Source organism: Artemia franciscana, chromosome 3, assembly GCF_032884065.1.
Source record: "Artemia franciscana chromosome 3, ASM3288406v1, whole genome shotgun sequence".
Classification (NCBI taxonomy): domain Eukaryota; kingdom Metazoa; phylum Arthropoda; class Branchiopoda; order Anostraca; family Artemiidae; genus Artemia; species Artemia franciscana.
In genome coordinates this window covers 16,150,392-16,170,724 of record NC_088865.1, presented here as the reverse complement: position 1 = coordinate 16,170,724, position 20,333 = coordinate 16,150,392, and the positions used below count along the sequence as shown (strand labels likewise).

General features: G+C 34.7%; 1 protein-coding gene across 1 annotated transcript in view; it reads left to right on the top strand.

Annotated features, from left to right (window-relative positions):
* LOC136024941 (vesicular integral-membrane protein VIP36-like) overlaps positions 1-20,333 on the top strand; it is a 63,665-nt gene that overhangs the window by 23,999 nt on the left and 19,333 nt on the right. The window contains exons 2-5 of the mRNA XM_065700534.1: positions 4,164-4,279; positions 10,923-11,120; positions 14,304-14,466; positions 16,517-16,683. Coding sequence (XP_065556606.1) covers positions 4,164-4,279; positions 10,923-11,120; positions 14,304-14,466; positions 16,517-16,683 — 644 coding nt within the window. The remainder of the gene's footprint in view (positions 1-4,163; positions 4,280-10,922; positions 11,121-14,303; positions 14,467-16,516; positions 16,684-20,333) is intronic.

Sequence of the window (20,333 nt, the reverse complement as noted above, 5' to 3'; positions counted from 1 at the left end):
TAAAAACAGTTTTTCGTTTAATTTAGAGTAACTTGCAACTGGAGTGATGGATCTGAATGAAAATTGAACCAAAGAGGCCTAAGACCATGACACATATCAAGTTTTGAGATAAAGATCCTAGCTCAAATTTAACAAGGGGGAGTGGGTTTTAATTCCTGAAAAATTTAAGTTTTCTGTTTAATTTAGTATAACTTACAAATGGAGTAATGGATCTGAATGAAAACTAGACCAAAGATGCCTAATATCAGGGCTCATATCAAGTTCTGGTACCACAAAGCTTATATCAAATAGGGCGAGGGGGAGAGGGTTTCAGTCTTGAGAAAGTCTTAAGAAAGTTGAGTTTTCCTTTAATTTAGTAGGGCCTATAGCTTATGAATGGAGTGACAAATCTGAAGTCAGATTCGTCTCAATACCTGAATTTGCTGGAAGGAATTTGACAAAATACCACTGCATTATATCCAGCTAGAATTGCCTAGACTTGTTTATTGCAGACAACATTTAGATGGGCAAAGATTCATAGCTTCAGTAGTTTTATCAATAGTATGGTCCTGAAGATGATGAAAAGGTAGAAATCTGGTTTAGTTGATGAGATGACAAAACTTAAACACTAATGTCAGAAATATAAGCCCAAATTGACTACAGTATGCAACATTTAGTACAAAACAACGGATTTTAGCTCACTGTCGACCAGTGAACTGTGAAATAATTTCAATTTTCTTTGTTATATAACTTTTAAACAAAAATTAAACCAAGTGTTAATCATACTATAATTTTTTCATAAAAAACAAATACATTATTTCATATCCAAAAATTGGGCATGGAGCTATATCTGTGTTTACTCTAAATCTAAAGGGTGATGTTATCTTGTACATTGCCAAAGCACGGACAAACAAAAGCTATATCTGAGTTTGCTCTAAATCTAAAGGTGAAGTTTTCTTGTACATTGCCGAAGCACACACACACACAAAATATTTCCTGTTAAATGTAAAGTATTTGAAAAACAAGTACATTAAAAGTATCTTAAGTAATAAGTATTTCGTAATCTTACTTAAGTATCAAGTAATAAGTACACCCTAGAGTTTTTACTTAAGTACAAGTACAAGTAATGAAAAATTTTTCTTAAGTAGTACTTCAAGTAAAAGTACTTCAAGTAAGTGACAGCACTGTTGTCAACCAGGAATGCAAGTCGTGGCTTAAAGAAAGTTGGTATTTTCATTAAAACCTCTCAAATAGCCGAATGCAAAAATGTGTCTCTTTTTTCTTGTTTGCATGTTTCAAATAATTTCTATGAATTGGTCTTGATTTTAGAGATTTTCCTGGTTTGTACAGTTTGGTCCTTAGTGCTGCGAGTTTGCCTTGATTTCTATGCATTGGTCTTTATCTCTAAGGATTGATCTGGATCTTTAAATGTTGCGGGAATAAGGAAAAGGCTTATTCAAAAAATATATTAAATTATATGTCCTTTTTAACATTAAAGGGGGAACTTATTAAAAAATCCTAAAGTTGGTGGAATTGGAACTGTGGATTGTATCCCCCAATCTCCCCCACAAAAAATTCTGTGTCTTTTAGATTTCTGGTTCCAGGATGAATGTTCAATACGCAATCAAATATCTAAAGCCAGTGCTATGTAACACCTCACTGATTCAATACCTAACTTAACCTGTCAAGGTCGCGTTAGAAAATTAATAACATTGTAAGAAGCAGGTGTACGTCAAATGTAGCAAATTTTCAGTAATCAATTTTCTCACTCGTATGTCAATTATTCTGGACTTCATAGATTTCATAGATATGGACTTCATAGATATTTGATTCATAGATTTTTCGAAACTTTTTCATTAGAAAGTAATCCGCGAATAAAAATATTAGAATAGCTTTCTTGATCTAGCTCCTAAAGGGGACGAAAATCCCTAAAGGATACAAAAATCTTTGGATTGTAAAGGTACCCTGTGAAAGAACGGCTTGAACAAAAATGAAGTCTCGAAAAAAGCCTTGAAAGAAAAATGAAATCCTGAAGAAAAAATCTCTTAAAGTATTACGTAACACTCACATTTGCATCGTCATTACGTAACACCCTACGTTTGTGCCCTCCTTAACGGAACCGAAAGAAACAAGTCACGCGAGAATGCGTCATCTTTAACACAGATAAACATTTCTTATTACGTAAGAACTAAAGAAATTCTGAAGAAAAACATATTGAAGGAAAATGTCTTAAAAAACGTCTTGAAATGTCTTGAAACGTTTTGAAAAACGTATAGAAGAAATTTTTTTTAAAAAAACGTCTTGAAATGTCTTCAAACGTCTTGAAGAAAAATATCTTAAAAATCCCTCTTGAACTGCGTTGAAGCGTTTTGAAAAATGTCGAAGAAAAATGTCTTAAAAACTTCTTGAAGGAAACTGACTTAAAACGTCTTGAAAATGTCTTGAAACGTCTTGAAAATGTCCTGAAGAAAACACTCCCTATGATGCAATAACCAAAGAAATAATGATTCGGCGGGGTCCTGAAGTTTTTTCCTAGGCCTCGCGTGTTTTTAAATAATCAAAGAAACTAGTATCTAGCGCGTACGTTTGTATCTTGACTATCAGGCTCTAACGAGTCCTATTACGTAACAGCCAAAGAAAACATGATTTGGCGGGCCCTGAAGGTTTTTTCCCTACACTCCATGGTTTTTGAACAATCAAAGAAAAAACACTCTCTATTAGGTAACAAACACCTGTATCTTTTAGGAAAATTCTCTATTACGTAACAAGGACCTGTGTTTTGAAGAAAATTTATAACACCTGTCTCTTGAGTGAATCGCTGTTAAACCTCTTTGTGATCTTGAACCATTAATGAAGAAAAGAGTAGCGGCTATGGGTCTCTTTAAAACTATTAAGGGGGATACTATTGAAATTGAGACATCAGTGCGAAATTTCTCTTCTATTTGTCTTTCTCATCCAGGCAAGTGTCATTTTTGGTTACATTCAGTGCTTTTTCCTTCCTCAATGCTCTCTGAAACTAAGTTTTAGGTCCCAAATGGTCCCTAGAGAAGTTCGCATTTCTAATGAAAATAGCCCTTAATTCGCATTTTCGGCCTTGTGAACTGGTGATAGCCTGTATATTTTGTCGAAATTAACATCATCTATGGATTTTTCTTCTGTATAACTAGAGGGTTTAAAGAGGAGAAAAAAGTTGAAAATATATTTAGTTTTCAGTGGATTGCAAATGGAAGGGACTTGCCATTAAAGGAATTTTGAAGTAAAGTGGTTATTTGTGGAAATTTGTGTTTGCTTTCAGTTGGACTTCACTTTTCATTTTTATTCTTTTCTTATAAGTTTTCATTTCTTCATTTTCATTCTTTCGAATTTCCATTTATTTTAAGTTCGTCTTGATATCTAAAAAGTTCATCTAATATCTGCTGGTTTTTGGTTTGCTCTTAATAGTAACTATGTTGGTTGAAAGATTTTGTTAATAATACTAAAAAGGTGTTGATTGTAGTCATGATGGGGGTAGTTGTGGTACCAGCCATGGGATGTTGCTTATAATAACTAGTACCCAATATTGTTTTTAAAAAATTGAAACAGTAGCGTACATATCTTGAACAGGCAGGAGCACAAAATTTGACGTTTCCTATGGGGAAGCTTTGTGTTGTCACCCCTGCTTTTCCGTGGTCAAGCCTATGGATTGGTTTTACCCTTTTACTTTGCCTGGAAATAGTCATGACCTTATAAATCTTCTGAAATTCGCTCTACTATTAGCTATATCACACCATTTTCCTTCCGTGAAACGATTAGACAGAAGGAAATATGGCAGTCAGGCAATGTGACAAAACAACAGTTCTGTTTAATTTCAAATCTGGTAATTGTTTTTGAACACATTGCAATGTTTTCAGATGTCAGCCTTTATCTGCAATCTAATTCAAATTGCTTCCTCTTAAACAACACAGGATCTGTGACGGATTGACCAGTGAAATTGAATAGCTTTCTTCTTCTGTATGTGTGAGCCTATGTGTGCCTGTCTCCCCTATGTGCGTTTTTAAAGTTCTTTGCCCCCCCTCCCCACGAAAAAGAATTCTAGCTACGACCATGGTTTGTTTTTGTCTATTTTTTTTTTTTCAAAGAGCTTTGAAAATGACGAAGGTTAAATTTGTACTGGTCATTTATTTTTACTATCGTTTTTTTTCTAGGCTCAGGAGTAACAATGCCGTATTGGGATTTTATGGGGAGTACAGTTATCACTAATAGCTATATTAGACTGACTCCTGACCTACAAAGCAAAAGCGGTGCTATCTGGAACTCAGTTGTAAGTCTTCTTAATTTTTTGGTATTAAATTATAATGATAATAACAAAAAAAAATTCTTATGAAAGTAAAAGTACTCATGTTTAAGATATGCAGAGATTAAATAGTGATTCGGTAATTAAATGGCAATCCTAAAACCGAATAAGCAAAAGTTGATCTAAATATTGAGGAACTGTCACGTTCTAAGCCCTGGGCTAGTATTTAATATAGGGCCTTATGTTCTGAGCTATCGATGGTAGGATTTAACTCATGTTTTCCAGAATATCATTGGTTTGTTTAGATAATCAAGTTAAATTGGTTTTACGAGAGCAATTCTTGTTTTTTTCTATAACATATGCATTAAATATTAACATGAAGATTAGTGGTAGAGGCAGTGGTAGCCCTCTGATACGTTTATATTAATAATTTTTAGTGCCTTTAATGTTAGCATCTATGTGATTTCTATACGTTTCAAGTTTCATAATTACTCGTTAATTTCATGAGACAAAACTTGTTTTCAACTTAAATTTAGGAAAATTTTGTTTTTAAAATGTTAAATTCAAATTAAATATGGCTAATATAGTTTGTAGATTGTAGACTGATAAAAAAATATATGTATTGAACTGGACCTACTGTTCCCAATGTAAAGCAACAGTAAAAAAAGAGACAAAAAGACAAATTGAGTTAATGTTTTTATTTGTATAGTTGACTTCTGTTTTACTTAGCCTCGTGATTTCACTTGGTAGTAATTGATGTTTTCTTTTTATCAAATATAAACAAGTTTTTTCTCTCATTAGGCTTCCATAAATCTTCGCTTAAACCTTTAGCTGAGATCCAAATATTGATAAATAAAAATTAAGCTGATTTGAATTGTTCTAGTATGTAGTACCTCACTTTCAGTGGCAATATTACTTTGTAGTACCAGTTAAACCCATGTTAAAGCACCGAAGATATCAGGTTCATGTTAAATCTTGTCAGTGTTATCATAATAGGTTCAATTTGTATACATATCTCTTTAAAAATTTGGGTATTAAAAAAACAGAGCAACTAAATTACATAAGCAACTAAACAGATTAAACTTTTGTTTCTAGGTTACCAGTGTTATTTTAAAGTTTACCATTTTCACCTATATAATATGATCGTCAAAGCAGCAAAATACACATGGTTTCAAACCATAAACAGCTGAAGGTTCAAAAACGTAATACCAAATACTTAATTAACGAAATTGAATTATTATTCCAAGTTCCTAATATGCTTTTAGTCTTCAAAAATTTACCCAACCAATTCTGTATTTAAATACAAACATACATTTCGCATGATAACACAACGCACGTGAGTGAGCCATTTTCATAGGAACTTATTAGGAATCGCTGAGCAAGAACTTCGAGTATTTGCGGGAAAATAGCCAAGTTTTCCAATTATCCAAAATGCCTTCACTGAGACATTAAAGAAGCCATAAATGCCAAGGAAATTTCGCCTTTAGATAGTAGTAAGTCTGCCTACTAATGGTCAACATTGGTTCTTACGTGTTATAGCGACCACGCCAAAGAAGTGAGGTTAGGTTAATCCTAATGTGTATTCCAAAATCTGATGAAAATATTATACTTTAGTAACAAATTTATGGAAAATATAGAATGAAACTATTGAAAGCAGGCCGCCGAGAACGAATTATATTAAATACCTAACTATTTGTATATATTGAATATTCAATTAAAATATACCTGCGAATTAGTTTCTCTCGCTCAAGCTAAGGTGATTATCTCCGAATGGACCACAGAAAACCGGTTTCATTACAGATCAAAAACGAAGTTTGTCGCTATAACACATAAGTTCCTCAACATTCTTTCTTTAGATTATGAAGAGTTAGAAAGAAAAACGTAATACGTAGGTTTACATACATTGACCCACAACAAGACAAGCTTCTTCGGCCGAATAACCGTTTCAGGTTTCATTAAAAAAATTTTTAGTACGAATAAAATGATTGATTGAATAGAATGCTTGATTGTTATAAATACCCTTTCAAAAATTTTAATTTTCTGTTTAAAATAGACAGTATTTGAATTATTGTTTAAAATTAGACAGTGATTTCATTTTAAAATATAAGAATATGAATTACGTTGAAAGAAGGTGAAAAATAACATCTAAATTAATGTTTAGGTATTATTATTTTAGCATTACCTCTATATTATTACCTAAATAAAAAATTCGAAGAGATTGAGTAGCATGATGAAGAATAATTATCCGGTTAGTTTCTGGCATATTTTATTGGGATAGAATCGGTTTTATTTGCACAATCTCTCGTAGTCATATAACTAAATGGCGCTTGTGTTTACAAAAAAAGGATTAAATCAAACGACAAAAAAATCAGAAGACAAATAGGATAAAATCAACAATTGTTATACTTTGATACAAAGAAAGGGATGAATGAGTTGGAAAAACGATTTGTACGTGAAGGAGGTGCTGCTAATCTGTCAATTTTCTTCGACCTAGTATTTCGATGTTTCATTAAAACTGGTGGTAGTATCGATCTGTATTTATCACTTCTGAGAAGATATTGGCCAAATTCAAGGATCAAACTGAGACGACGCTCTTGAAGAGAGGGAATTTGTAAAGTGGATAATGCTAACTTATATTCGGTAAAAGCATCGCACAATATTACTTTGACTGCTCTTTTTTGTATTGACTCAAGCTGGTCACTTAGGTAAATAGTGTTATTGACTTGTGGGTCCCATACGGGACATGCATACTCTAAAATTGGTCGAATGTAAGTGAGATAGGCTATCCTTAGTTGTGTCACTGAGAAACCAAATCGACGCATTAGTATAAGTGTCCGCATCGCACTATTTGCCTTTTTGATAATTGTATCGACATGAAGGCTGAAAGAGCAGTCGATGCTAAACTTGACACCAAGCACTACTGCCGAAGATTCACTAGGAGGAGGGCACAAAAGTCTTTTTTCAGGGGATTAAAGCGAAGGATTTTAGTCTTTCCTTCGTTGATTTGAAGGCTGTTCGCAGTACATTCATATTTAAAGTTGTTGATTATTTCGTTACAGAAATGGGGGACAGCCCCAGACTTCTCAACAATGTACTTGAGTAGGACTGACAAGTCGTCTACATACTTAAATCTTTCTTCATAGCCGGAAAGGATGAAATTTATCACTGCCAAAAACAGTAGACTAGCGAGCCTAGTACCTTGTGGGACTCCGCATCTAAGCTCGACCCATTCGGAGTCGGTATCTCCTGGGAAAAGACTAAACGCACTGATAGCGGGCTTGTAAAAAATTGATCACTAAAAGGAGAATATGTTTTTGCGCACCCATGGTGCGTAGATTTGTGATAGCAACGGAATGGCGAATAAGATCAAAAACCTTTCGGTAGTCTACGAGGATAAGGTCGACTATAGCACTTCCTCGGTCGAGCCACTCGACAATGAGATGGTACATCCGTACTAAATAAACAGTTGTGCTGCTGCCTCTTAAGCATCCATACTGATACGGGTCTAGATGTGCAGAGACCTGTGACATAAGTTTGCGGTAAATAAACGTTTCTGCAACTTTAGAAAGGTTCGGAGTTATTGATATATGCCGGAGTTGATCACAAGATTTTGGACACCTTACTTTTGGAATAACGTGGACATAAGCTCTTTTCCAAGCACTAGGGAATATTTGCTGACGGAAACATTGGTTGATTATAGAAGAGAGTGGCTTAGCAAGAAAAATGGCGAATTCGTGTAACAGCTTTACTGGAAGCTCACCTGGGTAGGACGCACAGTTCGCTTTCAGTCTTAGGAGTTCCTTATAAACAGTGAATTCAGAGACTTCACATACGTCCTCAATCTCTGCACCAGCAATGATAGTATCAATTTCTGATTTGGTGATTGATGGAAATGCGGTACAAATGTCAGCAAAAAAAGAATTGACTTCATTAGCTGAGGTTAAGGTACCGTCCTCTTTGAGCAGCCTTAGATCTCTGAGTGTTGTCTTACCGGTAAGTCTTTTTAATGAGGAATGCCATTTGTTGGGGTTTATTGTGAGTAAGGGAGTAATTTATCCCTCGTATACTGCCTCTTGGCGCGCTTGTTCAGTTTAACAATATGATCACGCAACTTGGCTGAAGCTACGGTATCACCAGCGATATGAAGGCGACAACGGGTTTTTATTAAATTCTTTAGATCATTGGTTAGCCATGGTTTATCAGTGTCACTCACAGTAATGGCATTTCCGGGAAACAAGTCTGAAATTGCTCCTGAAGCAGAGTATTCAGCTTATTGACTTTGATATTAATATCCTGTTCAGAGGAAATGTCCTCAAACTGATAATTACCTATCCAGCGACCAAATGTAGATATCGAGTCCTCAGTAAGTGGTCGCACTGTATATTTGACTGGTTTCGGCTTTGGAATTGCCGAACTGGCTTCCCGGAAGATGATGAAGTGATCAGAATTCAGAAGGGGTCCTAGGGATCTCGGTGCGTAATAAAAGTCTGTCAAGTTTGTAAAAATCAAGTCAAGTGTGCTGCCACTTTGATGGGTAGGTATTGTAACGGCTTGTCGCAAATCTAAAATATTTGAAACCCATTGCCTATTAGTTTGATTGAAGTCTCCGGCAATAACAAAGCCAGGAGAGACATGCTTGCGGCGCATTTTGTCTACGAAAAACTGAATGTGTTCAATCAAATCTTTCCTGTTTTTAGCGCTTTCAGGATAATAGACTGAAGCAACAATTAAACATGAAAATCTTTATGATAAACGTGCAGGTTTGCATTCGGTCCATAATATTTTGTGGTCGGAGTCAATAGGCTCACTTAACAGCCTTGAGGGTAGGTCATTACGAACATAAAGTCCAACGCCTCCTCCTCGACGATTCAAGCCACGATCGTGACGCGTATTAAAGTAGCTTGCGTAACCTTTGATGCGCGCCGATTCGTCAAAAGTGTCCCAACATTCGCTTATTATTATTATTGAGGCATTGTTCTGCCTGGCAATAACTTCAAGTGCATCAGTTTTGTTGTTCAAAGATCTAGCGTTACACACAAGTATATTTGGCAACTTAAGTTTAGCTAAAGGTCGTTCTGGCTTAAGAACGGGGGGGGGGGCTATCCTGGATGGGGCACACGGGGGTTTCGTCAAATCCCTTCAGACTCGGTATTTTAGGTCTTCTGGATATCTTGATTTTCACCAGGTTTCGCTCAAACGCTTGTTTTGGTGAAGGACAATAGTCACGGCTTGTCACTAGTACCGAAATAGCACACCCCGTACGCCTTCTCCTTTCATTTTTCCCTGCCCGGCATCCACGTTTCTTTCCTGTCGGATTGTTTCCATTGGTGGACGATGCGGTACCTGTATCTTCTCGCAGTAAGTGCAATGCAGTTAGCGTAGTCAAGATAGATGGCGCCAAAAAGGTAGAATGGAAACGCAACTTTATTAAGTCAGTTTTTGGCACAGCGACGGCTTCAACAGGAGTGATTCTGGTACTCAAAAATAGAGCGAAAAAAACGGCATAAGTCAATATCATTCTCACCATGAATACAGTAAAGTGACATTATTCATACAGTAATTATTATTCATACAGTTTCATACAATTATTCATATAGTAAAGTGACCTACATATCTAACGAAGGAATAAAAAGCGTCAAAACGTAAATCAACACTAAGGCACAGGAACTTTCAGTCTACCTTGTCGTATATAATAGATGGTTAGGCGGAAAGTCGGTTATTTTCTTACACCCGTTTTGAAACGAGCCGATAATTCTGCCATCTTCCAACATGTATCAAAAACATTTTTTTGTTTTGTTTTGTTTTTTTAGTAGTGCACGAGTTTCGGAACCACAGAGGGGTACCAATAAAATACTTAGTATACCTTTAAAATAGGGGCCTAATTTGTTTTGTTTTTTCAGTTATAGAAAGGAGATTCCAAAATGGAATTATAAAAGCAGATGCAGTGCAAACAAGGAGCTTTTAAAGCTTTTGCTTTCTTCTCAAAAACGCCTCCCAAATTAGAATTTTTTTGTAAAGGCAATTACTACTTTCTAAAAACATGCTTTCTGGAAATTCAAGTTTAAGCCTGTGTATAGTATCAATTTAATTTCTTTAACTGCGTTTAATCAGTTTCCAAATCTTTTATTTAAATAATAGAATTTAAGATCATTTTCTAGATATTATGGACATTGATCTTATTTCTAGTGCTTAAATAATTTTTCTTTTTAACCTTCATTTATTTTAAGATTTGTACAATCTTTATGCTCGTTATATTAATTTCTTCTGACGCTTCTGACAGATAATATAAAAATTATGTAAGTACTTGAACAGTTCTAGATATTGTGGGGCTTAATTCTTCTGTGTCTCTTTTTGTATATTCTTTCGGTAATCTGCTCTTTGATTTAGCTTGAACTCCAAAATTTATGTGTTTATTGTACGAGGTCTGTACTCATGCTTCCAATCTGGAGTTAGGAATGGGGGGGGGGAGCTTACTATAGACAAGGTATTTTTCTATAGGAAAAAAAAATGGGGAAATGGGAAATAGGATGTTTTTTTTCTGAAATAACGGAGAACTGTACATTATGGATTAATTTAGATGCATTACTATAAGGAGCTGCCCCTCTCTTGGTAAATCTTTACACTCTACACAACCTGTAAAAGAGCCATAATTGTAATTTTATATTTCTAGCCATGTAAGGTACACAACTGGGAAGCACAGGTTCAGTTCAAAGTGTCCGGTAAAGGTAAAGATTTATTCGGTGATGGTTTTATGATTTGGTACACAAAAGATAGGATGGAAGGTGGGCCGGTTTTCGGATCAAAAGACTTTTTCACTGGACTAGCCATCTCAGTGGACACTTACAGTAACCAGAACGGACCTCATAATGTAAGTACCTAGATTAAAAGTTTGTAACAAATTTATTTGTTTCTTGTTCATTTCTATTCAGTATATACATTCTTTATTTCATCTTATCTTTATGTTTGAGACAGTCGTGCACCGGATTTAATGAAATTTAAAATGTAATTATTGGAAAAAATTAAACGTAAACATTTACGGGTTCTGATTTTTTGATGCGGGTTCTGACGTCTAGTTTAGTTTGGGACTACTTTATTAGAAATGTAAATTAAAATGTAAATGTAAATAAAATGTAAATGTTAATAATTTACGCTAAAATAATTAAATAATTTATATTAGTTATAATAGTATTTATAATAAAATTTATATTATATATTTATATTATATTTATATTATAATTTATATTTATATTATAAAATTTATAATAGTATAAAATAATTTACACCAAAATGTAAATGTAAATGAAATAATTATGTAAAATGTAAATATTGGGAAAAATTAAAAGTATACATTTACGGGTTCTGATTTTTTAATACAGGTTCTGACGTATAGTTTAGTTTGGGACTACTTTATATTTTAGTATGAGTTTTTGTCAAATTGGCTACCAAAAAGCAATGTATAGTGAAATTTTATTTCTCGGAAAAAAATAGAACCTATCAACGATTCTTTTCATTAAAGAATGTAAATTACAAATCTAGAGTTATATATTTGAGGCATATTTTTAAGCTTCCAATATTTGAGCATACTTCAGGGAAGGAGGCCAAAGCCAGCTTGAATTGCTATCTCGGGAGATAAGTCTCCACACCAAAATCTTAAGGACTCTTTTGAACCGATAAATATTCATGTTCGTGTTTTGCATTCTCGTTAAATACAAACGGATGATCCTTAGTCTCCTTCAGAAATGTAAAAGTATGGCATCCATACTCCTAGTTTTCACTTAACCCTATTCAGTTCTCTGAAATAATGTTGGTGATTAGATAAGCTATTATATTTTGTTGGCCTGATATTTTCTAAGCGAAACAGTTTAATCGGGTTTCAATAAGAAGAAATGGAACAGGACTAAAAATTTTCTAACTAAGGGGCTCTAAGGATGACATGGTTAATTTAGAAGCTTAGATAATGTGAAGTGTTTTGTAAATTGGTGCTAACTTATACTAATTTACTAAGCCTAAAAGGTGTATTTTCTGACAATATGGTAATAAGCATTTGGTCAATGCACAATGTTATATAGTGTGGATTACAAATATCTGGTGATTCTAATAATTAAAGTGGGTTTAATTCCATTTTCACTCTATGTTTGCATCGGACATGTTTTTGTGTACATTTTTTTTTTTTAAAGTAGTAGAATAGCCAAAAGTAGAATAGCCAAGGCCCAGGACGTTTTTATCACAGTTATGCGAACCGAGATTAACACACTGGAAGCTACGGCAATGACAATGGTTAATTTTGTATATATGTAAGATTTTCAAAACAGTGTTACATAATGTGGAAGGCTGACCACAGAGGAGCGTAGAAGAAAAACATTTACAAAATGTAAAAATTTTATAGTATTAAGAAAAATATCAGGTTTTGCAGAAATCTCCTTTTTCCTAACCTTGCCCCCTCTCCGCCTGGAAATTGTTTTGAAGGCTAAAACCCCTTTGAAAAATTTCGGCTAAGCTCCCTTGGCAGGAGCTTAGAAGTGGAAACATTTGTTTGAGTGCTAAAATTCAACCACATATTAAAGCCAGTACCAAAAACCTACGGTCATTACGTAGTCTTAGCAATTCAGAAAACATCATTTTTATAATCAACTACGTGAAATTAGGCCAAATTTGTTGACTGGATGGAGTTGACAGAGTCGAAATGCTTATGGAACAAGTTGACTGGGTGACATTCCGAAGGGCAGCTCTTAAACTAAAGGTTTTCATCGAACTTCTATACTTATTTGCAAATATACCTGTCTTTCGGGGGTTACCCATGAGAATGCTTCAGTTTGGGACTTACACTTTGATTCAGTGTCTTTTCTAAGTTTAAGTTGTTGTGTTATCACTGCCTTGTTTTCAAATTCTGATTCAACGAACAAAAAAAGATACAAGTTCACTGGTGCTTAATTTCTTTATTCTATTTTAGGGTCCCACAGAAATTAAAACTATAACCAGGGAGGACTACACTTGATTTGCCCAAAAAGGGATGAAAGTGATCCATCCAGAAAGAGGTTTGATGATCCATACACAATTTGTCGTCTAGGATTATTACATAGAACACTAGTTCCATGGAATCCTTCTTTTGTTCGTTTAGTCAGAATTTGAATAAATATTTGGAGCATTTTATACAACGTCAAACAAACTAAAAGTTTTGGTGAGGAGCAATCAATAGAAATATAAAAACTTGAGATTATGTTGATTGGCAACACCTTTTCCTTCTTTATACAAATTGAACTACTTTGTCCTTTTTTGCGTTAAATAGCATAATCTCTGACTTTCTTTATTTTTCCTCCAGCAAATACTCCTGATTGTGACCCTACCACTTTGTCGTTTTTTTTTTTTTTTTTTTTTTTTTTTTTTTTTTTTTTTTTTTTTTTTTTTTTTTTTTTGAAGTCAGTTTTTGTAGAAGTTGGTCAAAATCAGAAAATTTAAAATTTTAGCTATTTTTTCCTGTACACTATTTTTCATTTTTCTGGGGGAATGAGGAATCCTCCTGCCCTCCCCTTTTTCTCCCGCTGTACACAGGTATGTGCCATTAGACAAGAAGATAAATGGATACAAATAACGGTTAATATGTTAAATAAGTACTGAATCTGTGACGGTGAACCAGGATCATCATTATTTTTATAGCTTGTAAGGCAAGATACATAGTATCATTTTCAATAATGCTAAACCTGCTAAATAAAAAAATTATGCTAATCTTTAAATAAGTATTTAAATAAGATAAAAAAAAAGAATTAGATTTGAATAATTTCGATTACTAAAGTAACCTAAGGAACATACAGATGTCATTTAACTTGGTCAAAATCTTATTTAATACTGAACTAATCAAAGAGAATGAACAGAGTGTAAATGATTAGATGAGTTGTATAGGCAACAACTCACCAGTCAGACGACAATATAACTTCTTAGGAATTCAATGACTCAGAACCTACATACATTTAATTAATTTTTTACCTCATATACTGCTGCTGACTTTTTTACGTCATATACATATTGACTCGTGTTAATTTAATTTGTTTTCCAGCACCAGCACCCGTATATATCTGCAATGTTGAATAATGGCTCAAAGAAATATGATCATGACAAAGATGGCACTCATCTTCAATTAGCAGGCTGTGAAACGAAAATCCGGAATCTCAAACACGACACTTTCATAGCTATTAACTATGAAAATGACGTTCTTAAAGGTGATTATTGAATAGTCTTCTAATTCCATTTTTATGAAATATTTTTTACAACAGGCGAAAATTTGTGTCCTATTGTGGCTTTTGCGAGGTTTTTACTGAATAATTGCATGTTTTTTCAGTGAAACTTGGATTTTTTATAAATGGATACAAATAACGGTTAATATGTTAAATAAGTACTGAATCTGTGACGGTAAACCAGGATCATCATTATTTTTATAGCTTGTAAGGCAAGATACATAGTATCATTTTCAATAATGCTAAACCTGCTAAACCAGACAATTTACAATCCCTTTGATGAATTCGATTAATATAAAAAACTTAAAAAAAAGCATAACCTGGATAAATTATAAAACTTTTTTTTCTAATAACTTAAGTTATGATTTCTGTAAAATTAATGATGTCTTATTTCACAAGAGGAAAAAATTTAACATTTAATTGAAAACCCTCTCAATTCAAGGATAGGGTGGTCGACTTTTTACAGTCCAACATAGAGTCAGGCCCGTGTCTCTCCAACAAAACTATTATTTAAACTGGGTTAGGTTAAACCCATCGAGCATCACCCTTTAATTCTAGAGTCGTTTTTTATGGAACAAGGTGACTGGGTGACATTCTTAGGGACAGCTCTTAAACTAAATGTTTCCATGGAGCTTCTATACTCATCTACAAAGATACCTATCTTTCTGGTGGTAACCCATGAGGTGCTTTAGTTTGGGACTTACACTTTGATTAAGTGTCTTTTCTAAGTTCTTTGTTTTGCTTTATCAGTGCTTGTTATTCAATTCTGATCACAGAACAGAAATTTTGAAGTTCGCATACCGTTGAAATTATACCCTAATCTGTTTTTTCTTGTTTTGGAAAAGAGTTTAGAAATTAAAGTTAAGAAAATGGACCAATTTAAAGGACAAAACAGTTGAAAAGACTCCGTCACCAATCTTTTACAAATAAAGTCATACGTTAAATAAAAAATCATAATAAAGTTTTGAGATTGAGGAAAACATATAAAAGCTGCCTGGCATGTCCCTAGAGTACTGATAGTATTAAAATATATTTTTATGGAATGATTTGGAATATGAAATGAAGAAGATGCATCATTTTAAAGGAAAATTGAACGAAAAATTCTTAAGTAAGTTTGTATTTTAGTTTTTTTTCTTTTGGAGGAAAGACAATCTTGGTCATGGGGAAATAACAGTGTTTACTGTAATTCTAGGTCTTTGTAATTTCTTGTATAATTGAATTGATTGCGGTCTTCTTCCCGCTAATCTTCAAAATAGTTGGAAGCGAAATCAGTTTTTCTTAAGTCTTTCCGAATTACTTATCTATAGCTGTATTCCCTAGTTTAAAAGGCCGTCTGTCAGACTTCAGTCTCTGGTTATCAGAACAATAAAGTGTATTATAGTATAGGTAATTTCAATTTTGAAATGGTGAAATATTGCCTGAAATAAAATTATATTAATTCTGTGAGCTCTTAAAGACATAAAGGGCTACAAGCAGGATTGACATATGACAAACAAGAAAAAAAGAATGAATTAAATACCCAAGAAAAATGAGGGTATTGTCAGCCAGTGGACAGAAAAGAAGCGAAAATGACAAAAGCAGATATTTCGTCAGGGACTTCCACCCAACCGTCTTACAGTGCTCGAAAAAAAGAAGGAAGTCAGAAATTATTTAGGAGATATATACTTGCTGTTTTTTTTTGTTTTTGCCAATTATATTGCAATCTTTAACAAATAAAGTCATACGTTAAATAAAAAATTGTTAAAATAAAGTTTTGTTATGTGATGAGTGACCCTAACAAAATCGTAGATTTTGACCTTTACGGAAAATAGGGATTATATAATCATTCTAACCTATTTTTTGGTATGATTGTTCATCACAATCATACCAAAACAAAATACTGTGTGGGTCTTGTGGGTCTATGTGGGTGGTTGCTGTGTGGTCGAGAGTCTTTAATTCGCTCTTGAAAGAAACCTATAAGTTGTAAGCGATGCTTACTATAGACGTGTAGTAGCTTTCAGACAACCAAAGAGTTATTTTGTATTTTCTTTTCTAGTTTTCACTGATGTGGAAGGTAAAAATGGCTGGAAGCCATGTCTTGAAGTTCCAGGTGTAAAGCTTCCAACTGGATATTATTTTGGTGTTTCAGCTGTAACGGGCGAGCTATCAGATAATCATGACTTGATTTCTTTTAAGCTCTACTCTAAGGACATGCCAGGCCAGGTAGCTTTTATTTGTTTTTCTCAATCTCTAATGTAAAGTTTTATATGTGAAGTTTAAATTCTTAAAAGCTGAAGTAGTTAAGTTTTAAACTCCTTGTAATTCTCAAGGAGGAACAACTCCTTGCTCCATGCTTTACGCTTTAAATTCCCTGCATTTCCGGCCTCGGAGCTTTGTTGGGTGGAGGGGATATTTGATGTTGCAGTTGTTACACAACGGTACCTATAATTTCATTATCTAAATTTAGTGTTGAATAAATATATCTATCCTGCTAGTACTTAAAAAGAGGCATGTAGAAAATAATTTCTTTTTTGGAGGAGTGAGCAAACTTGAATAAAAGGTAAAAACCAGGGGAAGTGCTAAAATACTTAAAAAGAGTTGGAAAAAAACCTTTAATGTTTTTTTTTGGAGGTGGGGGCTTTGGCCCAAAACCTTAGCTCTTTGGTGTACCTGCTTTGTGGAAAGTACCCCTTGCAGCGTGTTTAATCCTCATCCAGTGGTATGTCTTTTTGACTATCTAAACCAGTGGTTCCCAACCTTTTTCGGTCCGCGTACCCCTAGTCAAGGCCCAAAAAGTTTGCGTACCCCTTTCTTGAGAATCGTTGTTTTACTTTTTTCTTAACTAAAATCAGATTTTCAAAAACACGAGATTTATTGTCCAATATGACGGTGCTTAAATGTACGTACAAAATCAATGAGAAACTTGAGGCTGCTTTTTTGCTAAAATATTATCAAATCTTGGCTCGATGTCACTAACGGCAATTATAAGGTCATTTTGTACACTCAGTCTGTTTCTGTGTTTGGTTTTGATCAATGACATTGCCGAAAATGACACTTCACAAAGGTAAGTGGATCTGAATGGTAACAAAGCAGACATGGCGATTTCACTTAGTTCCTTGTATTCTCCTTTCACCTCCAGCCAAAACTGGGAAACAGTTACATTTTGGAATTTCAGTTCTAAGGCGCGATCACTGGCAAGTTCGATCAGATTCTCTGTAAGCTTGTCACTAAGACCGGAGCTTGAGGTCACGTCTTCAACAAATGGATTTTGGATCCAATCCTGCGTTCTATCTTGGTTCATAATCGATGGGAAATATGACACAAGTTCATCTCGCAACTTTGTCAGATGCTCCCGAATACAATCACAGATTGTGTTGAGGTTATCAATTTCACTATCGTCCGCAAACTTGTCAAGGGTCTGGAAGACACTAACGCTGTTTCTTTGAACCTTTTTAAGCCAGAACTCCAATTTCTTGATGAAAGCACACATCTTCGAATTCAGGGAGAGTTCGTCCGTCCAGAAACCTTGCATTGACAGATTCAAGTCATTCAGTTTGTCGAAAATATCCGCAAGATAGGCCAGCCTGCAGACCCAGTCCTGGTTTTCAAAAAGTGAACTGAATGCAGATTTTTGCTCCAGAAGAAACATATGAACTTCTTGTCGAAGCTCGAAAAGTCTGTTTAAAATCTTCCCACGAGACAACCAGCGAACTTCTGTGTGCAGAAGTAAATGTTGATGTTTTGAACCCATCTCTTGGCACAGCAACTTGAACATTCTTGAGTTCAGTGGTCGGGCTTTGATGAAGTTGATCACTTTTACAGCCTCGTTGAGGGTCTCGTGCAGATGTGCGTTCATCCTTTTCGATGCAAGAGCTTGCCTGTGAATGATGCAGTGCAACCACTTCACCTTTGGATTTTTCTTCCTTATCCAGGCCATGAGCCCATTATTCTTCCCTGTTAGGGTGGCAGCTCCATCACTGCAAACTGATAGACACCAGTCCCACAAGATGCCCCCTTCTGCGAAGAATTTGTCAATCACCTTGAATAGTTCTTCTCCTGTTGTTCTTGACTGTAGGTTTTGACAAAACAGAATATTTTCTCTTATGTCAGAACAATCTTGATATTGAACAAAGACGATCACCTGGGCTTCACCTGACACATCCGTGCTTTCGTCAAGCTGTAACGCAAACATCTTCGTCAACTTTATTTGCTCAATAACCTGCATGACAATATCGCTTGCAATGTCTTCTATCCTTCGATAGAGGTTCGACACAGGTATAGACTGAAGGGCAGTAGCAGTTTTCGTGTCAAACATTATTTCACTGACTTTCACTAGTGCTGGTAATATCAGACATTCGGCGATGGTGTGCGGTTTTTTCTGTTTCGCAACTAAATATGAAACAGCATACGAAGCCCGGAGAGCCTTTGAAGAAACTGATGCCACTTTTGCAATTTCCAAACAGTTACTAGCGAATGCTTCTTGTTTACGCTTGAAAAACTCTATGGGCTTACCGACATGAGAAGGGTGCACAGTACTGAGATGCCGGTTCATATGCGCAGGTTTCATGGAACTGTTGGCCAAGACTTGACCACAAAGAACGCACTGTGCATTCACTGGATCAGACTTTGTCGCACTAAATCCGAGCCCTAGGTATTCTGACAAATATCGACGCACTTTGACCGATGATTCGTCATATTTCTTCTTCTTAGGTGCAGGTTCAGAGTTTTGGGTACCATCATTCGGCTTCTTGTTATTCCTGATCAGGAATCTATCCATCTTTGTTTGCAACCACAATTCACGAACTTCGTGTTTCAACAGATGACAAGATACTGAACTCGCTGAGTTTAAATCGAGACCTTACGGCTATGGAGAAAAATTAGCGGGTTACTGAAAGCGAAAGTTTTGAAAATGAGTCTGAAATTACGTACAATGGGTTATGTTATCTGATTTTGAGGGAAATGTTGGAACTGAGTCAGAAACAAGTTTTAAAGATGTAGACTAAATTAATTTTGGGACCTTCGCGTACCCCCTGCGAGGGTTTCGCGTACCCCCTGGGGTACGCGTACCACCGGTTGGGAACCACTGATCTAAACAGTCCTTGTTATATCAGCTATCCACATCTTTACAGCTGTATCATAAGCTAAGTTTCTCAAACATGCCGTACTATTGAATATATACTTTAAAATATGGTAATAATAAACTAAAAGTTACATTGCTGCCATTCCTCTATTCTTTCCAATATAAGAAAGTGAGTCATTAAGTGTGGACTTGAATTTAAATTGTTCAAAGGTAACCCAGGCTTTACATACAGAAACTCGACCTTTTGTTTTTAAAACTTTGATTGCTTGGTCCTGAAACTCCATCTCTTATGTTTAACTGCCACAGGTTTTATTCTTTGTTTGCCAATTGTTTATTAAGTTGCCATAATAAAAATATAAATTTTAAGCCATGGACTTCTTTTGTGGTAGTGCTTTTAACTAATCTAATAGTTATAGGAGTTGGAAGGAGTTTTTTTTTAATCATAAAATCATTACTTAATTCTTTTTAATTTATATTCAAAGCACATACCATGTCATGTTGTAATGTTTTATATGTTAAATGTTTTTATGTTTGTGTTTTATGTTTTACGTGTTGTTTTTCTCAATCTGTAATGTAAAGCGTTATACCATTTCCCCTCCTTCCAGATAAATTCAGATATTGATGTATATTAATCTCTGGTTTCCTTTTATAGATTCATATTCAGTGTAAATATTTATTGTCACAGAAACTTTACTAAATAAGTCATAAAGGGAATTTTATTTTGCCAATTAAATATCATATTTCCAAAGCTCTTTTATACCAAAATGGCGAAGGAAATTATTGCAATAAGCAA